Genomic DNA, 4,983 nt, shown 5'->3' with positions numbered 1-4,983 from the left:
CTAATGTTTTTGTCACTTTTTATGGAATCAAACTCAAAGTAAGGTCAGTACTTCCACGCTGCATGCTCATACTCTCTCTCACAATCGATATGTGATCCATTGTTGATCTGCACACAGCTGTTGTCACTAACGGCGCACTCGCTTACGTCACTGTCATGAGACATTCTTGCAAAAAAATCACGGTTTTAGTAACGCAGCGTTCCTACGGGAAAGTAACGGTAATCTAATTACCGTTTTTGCAATAGTAATCCCTTACTTTACTCGTTACTCAAAAAAGTAATCAGATTACTTACAAGTAACGTGTTACTGCCCATCTCTGAATGCGAGTGCAATAAATTGCTTTACTTTGTCTGTAAAATGATGAACATGATATATCTCACCTAAATTAACAATCTTACTCACACTCCTCTGAAGCGCAATAAACCCAAGAGTTGTCAAAACCTGAAGACTGGCAGGAACTGCATAGTTTCTCTGGGTTTGGCACAGTTGGACCCAGTTCCTCATGTTCTTAAAGAAAACAACTTTTGAAAGCCTAAAGCGGCATATGAGCCAACTATCATCCTGAGTCATAAAATCACAACTTGTTCTCATCTGCTCATCAAAAAGCTCCTCCAACAGCACCACATAATAACATTACGTACAGCTTTAGCTATTTGTCTGATTAAAATGTTGCATTTTTTTTATTTATTAAAAAAGACAAGCTAAAAACTACAGTCACAATTAATAAAGTGCTTCCCTAAAGGAAAGTGGAGGAATTGAGGTAGGTGTATGTGCAAACAGACAGAAATATGTGATGGCAATAAAAAATAAATAAATGTACAATATGACATATTTTAAAGTGTCAGAATGTAACAACTACAGCATTATTTCAATGACGTCTATGGATTGTGTTACTAAAATAAAACACCAACACCCAGTATCTGGATGGACTACAAAAACAAAAAAACAGTCACTCCTGAGAAAGCTATTTTCTACATATCATGTATTTATCCTCTGAGCAGACCTTTGTTTTAGTCTTTACAGTAAAATCCTCCGGTGTTGCAACCTGACAAGCCTGGTATGCAGACAGTGAGCATTTCCTGGTCTGGGTGGAGTCAGTGAGGCTGCACTTGGCTGAGGGAAGTTATGTGTAGAGTAAAAGCCTTGCAGTGACCTGCTCTTTACCCGGCATATTTCAAATACCACGGATCACCTGCGTCCACATCGGTGCACGTGTTTGCGTGCGTGTTTGTGTGTGTGTGTTTTGTTTGTTTTACCACATACTGCAGACACTTACATCAGCTGCTGACTTAGGCACTCTTTCTCTTCTCTCGTGTTCTGAAGCGCCACGCTGGAATTCTTCAACTCCTCACTCAGTGCTGTTTACACAGACAGACACACAAACGCTTACTTCATCCGATGAAGATGCGGTAAAAGCTTACAAAAGTCATCCTGCATAAAGACAATCCGGGGGTACATGAGAGCGACGGAGTGGGCCGTGTTTTTTATCAGATGGTTCATTGGACTTGAGCAAAGGAGGACGGCTCACATCAAATAAAACACTGTGCAAATGTGACATTTGTAATAATGAGGAAAAAACACAAGTGGAGGAGGAAGAACACAAAATAAAGCTCGTAGTGTATCATAAACAAGAGCTGATGTGAGAAATACACGAGGGTTGGTTAAAATAAAAAGTCATAGCCACGAGCTGAACATGAGGAAGAGAGGGAGAGCCGAAAGACGGGAACGTGTTGACAGGAAAGCTGGGACTCGGGAGGTAAAACAGTGATATGGTAGGGCAGCCTGTGTTGTTGTGTGTCTGACGCCAAGGAGCTGCTGTATTGCTGCTGCTTCTTTACTTCACTGCCACCTTGGTGGTTCGATACAGCATGTAGACAAAACCAAATCACTAGATTAAAAAAATAAAACAAGAATAAAATAGCAGAGAAACGTGAATCTTGAAAGGATCTTTTAACAGATGTGTGCTGCACAGGTATGGGGGGCAATCATTATTCTGCCGGTTTCCAGGCCACTGAATACATGTATTAAAAACGGACGTGGAGGAAATGGCTGACTGAGATATTTAGACTTTATGTCAGGCCAACAGCTTGTAACACTGCAGCGCTGGACTTCTTTCTCCATGCAAGAGTGGCTCTCATGCAAGAGAAAAGCATTTATGCTTCGAGTCTGAATAGTGAATAACATGCCACTGTTTTCACTGGAAAATCCCTGTGCATGTAGCTGTCATAAGTGTAAATATTTGCATACCAGCCCTCGTCTTCAGCTAAATATGTATAAAATGACAAAGGCTTGCAATCATAAATTGCATAATCAGCAAGCACGGGCATGTACAGCTGCCAGTGGAAGTGGGCCACCGGTGTTTATCGATGATGGTTCTGCTGATAGAAGCAGCAGGACGAACTGTAAAGTGTATAGAGCAATACTCTCAGCTCATATTCAGAGAAATGCTACAAAACTGATCAGACTCAGTTTCACGGTGCAAATGGATAATGATGCGCAAAAGCAAAAGCAACCCGAGAATTTCTCGAGGCAAAGACGGGATATTCTTCATTGGCCAAGTCAGTCATTTTATCTCCAGATAGCGCATGTTTTTGAATTACCGAAGACAAAACTGAACGCAGAGAGACACCCAAACAAGCAGTAACAGGAGGCGGCTGAAGTAAAGGCCTGGCAGAGCATCTCAAGGGAGGAAACACAGCATTTGGTGATCATGAGTTCAAGACTTTAAGGAGTAATTGACTGTAAAAGACTTCCATAAAACTGTCAAAAATGATCTTTATATTTAAAGTAACGTTAGGTTGTCTAAACTAATACAAACTGCTTGTCAGTCAATTGTCCATTTATTCAAAACTACAAAAGAAATGTTACTGTACAAAAACTTTGGGACTTAACTGTAGATTTTTAATGCTTTGTTCACCAAGTTAAACCCTGAGGACTATTAGCATGAACTACTGTTAGGTTCTGTGGCTCTGCAATAATCAATTGGAAATAAAAGCATAAACTGAAATTTTATGGTTGTCTAGAAACATGAATTCTGACATTTGTCAGATAACTATGATAAAAAAGCTTATATTGTTATTTCTTTTGTGGTGTGTGGCTATTTATTGTTAACAATGAGAGTCACCTTTAAAGCAAAGCTAATTTAATATTAGGAAATTTAGTACATTACATAAGTACTACATATTCAAAAATTAAAAAATGAAAAAGCAACTCCTGCAGGTTGTAATAACTGCTGCAGTATGAAGAAATGTGTAGAAACATAATCGAGTTCAAGTTATTTATGATGTTTTGAAATCATGCCGGAGAAGTGGAGCTCTATAGCATTTTTGTTGCGTTGCCACATAATGCGTTGTACGGCAGGTTATCGTGGCTGCAGGCCTGGAGAGCTCTCAAACCAATGTCAGCCTGACATTCTCCTGCTCCCGTCTTTGTTTTCTTTGCTCTCTCCCTCTCTTGTTTTCTCTCTTTTCACTCTTCCCTTCACCGTCTCTCTTCTCTCAGTCTTTTTTTTTCATCCAGCTTCCTCTCTTTCTGTGTCTCCGTTTTCTCCCTCTCACCCTTTTCTCTTTGTTTCTTATCTTGGCTCTAACTTCCATTCCCCCTCGCTCTTTCAGCAGGAAAAGGGGAATGTAGGAGGTCCTTCTCCAACTGGCAATACACTGATAATTGCTTTCTGGTCACTGTGACATGACAAGGTCTGCCAGGGTAAAGCGGCACAGCTACACGCTCAGAAGGACACGCGCGCGCACACACACAGCAAAGGCAAGAAGTGCGTGCGTGAAAAGCAGCAAACACACAGAAACACGAGCCCCGACAAAAGGCTCGCACAGAAAGACTCGCAAATAAACACTGCAGCAGCAGTCGTGTCCAAACAGCAATAGCTGTATAAATACTTGATGGAGCAGAAAGGTTTTGCGATGACAGTGAACCAGCTGGTCTGACTTTCTCCGCAGCCCTTCTATTGTGTCCTAGCTGCTAACAAAAAGACACACACAGTGTAACAAGGTGGCTGTAAAAATTACAGCAACTTACTAGCAGCTGGCCACAGACATTTTAGAATAGCCTCGCTGTATTGTCACTGGGGTAGTACTTTGTGCTGTGCTGCAGTCACAGAACATTTTATTTACTCTATAATACACCACAGAGCAGTACATGACTGCTTTTGAACGCCAATACTTTAATAAACAACTTCTTCCCTTTGACATATTGACCAGTTATGTGGGGCTGGATCGATTGTTTGGTTGATATGTTCTCATCTGACCACATCCTTCCAGATTGGACGATCATTGATGTTTTGTTTAGGAAGAAAAGCATTTGTTTTGTTATTTTTGGCAAAGGGAGGACGAGACAAGATGTGAGAACTCCTCAGTCCTCAGCAACTTTGGACTCGGCCAACCTAACGCAAACTGCCAGGTCCAGTGTATTTAGTGTTTATGTGTTCTCGACATTTGCTTGGCTGCAAACAACAATGTCAAAGAAGTCGTTAATGTGGCTCCATTCTGTTAAGTAACATGGCCAAGTAGTCAACTGGAAACTTTGCGGCGGTTTGCATATAACAGCTCAACAACCAACAAGGAAGAGTATCCAAGAGCAGTGAACTAACTTGTCTTTGTTAGGCTGTGTTTAGGGCTTGAGTGTCAACATGATGGAATTGGCATATGTCAATATGTTTGGTTTAATTATAGGTTTAGATGACATTTGCATCCAGCTACAGCTTCTGTGAGAAGCAGCAGCTCCACCCTTAGACCAAGCCGGAGCTGAAGCCTCTTCAGATTTAAATGGAAAAATGATATCGTGATTTTGTTTTTCCCCCTGGGACATGAGGCCTGTTAACGTTACACTGAACTGTCCTGTTCAGATCAACAGCTGATATATTTCTAATTTCAGAAAATTGTATCAATATTGGCAGGTGGGCACGGGTCACTTCGGAGTCTGCTGCTAACATTTAAGTACAGTGGGGCAAAAAAGTATTTAGTCAGCCAC

At 41.1% G+C, this 4,983-nt stretch overlaps 1 protein-coding gene across 1 annotated transcript in view; it reads right to left on the bottom strand.

The window, feature by feature from the left end:
* lekr1 (leucine, glutamate and lysine rich 1) overlaps nt 1-4,983 on the bottom strand; it is a 101,088-nt gene that overhangs the window by 35,795 nt on the left and 60,310 nt on the right. Inside the window, exon 6 of the mRNA XM_005920114.2 lies at nt 1,277-1,358. Coding sequence (XP_005920176.1) covers nt 1,277-1,358 — 82 coding nt within the window. The remainder of the gene's footprint in view (nt 1-1,276; nt 1,359-4,983) is intronic.

Source organism: Haplochromis burtoni, unplaced genomic scaffold (assembly GCF_018398535.1).
Source record: "Haplochromis burtoni strain Fernald_Lab_line unplaced genomic scaffold, NCSU_Asbu1 Contig_38, whole genome shotgun sequence".
Lineage (NCBI taxonomy): Eukaryota > Metazoa > Chordata > Actinopteri > Cichliformes > Cichlidae > Haplochromis > Haplochromis burtoni.
Note: the sequence above shows the minus strand (reverse complement) of the source record. Positions and strands in the feature narration are given on the sequence as shown.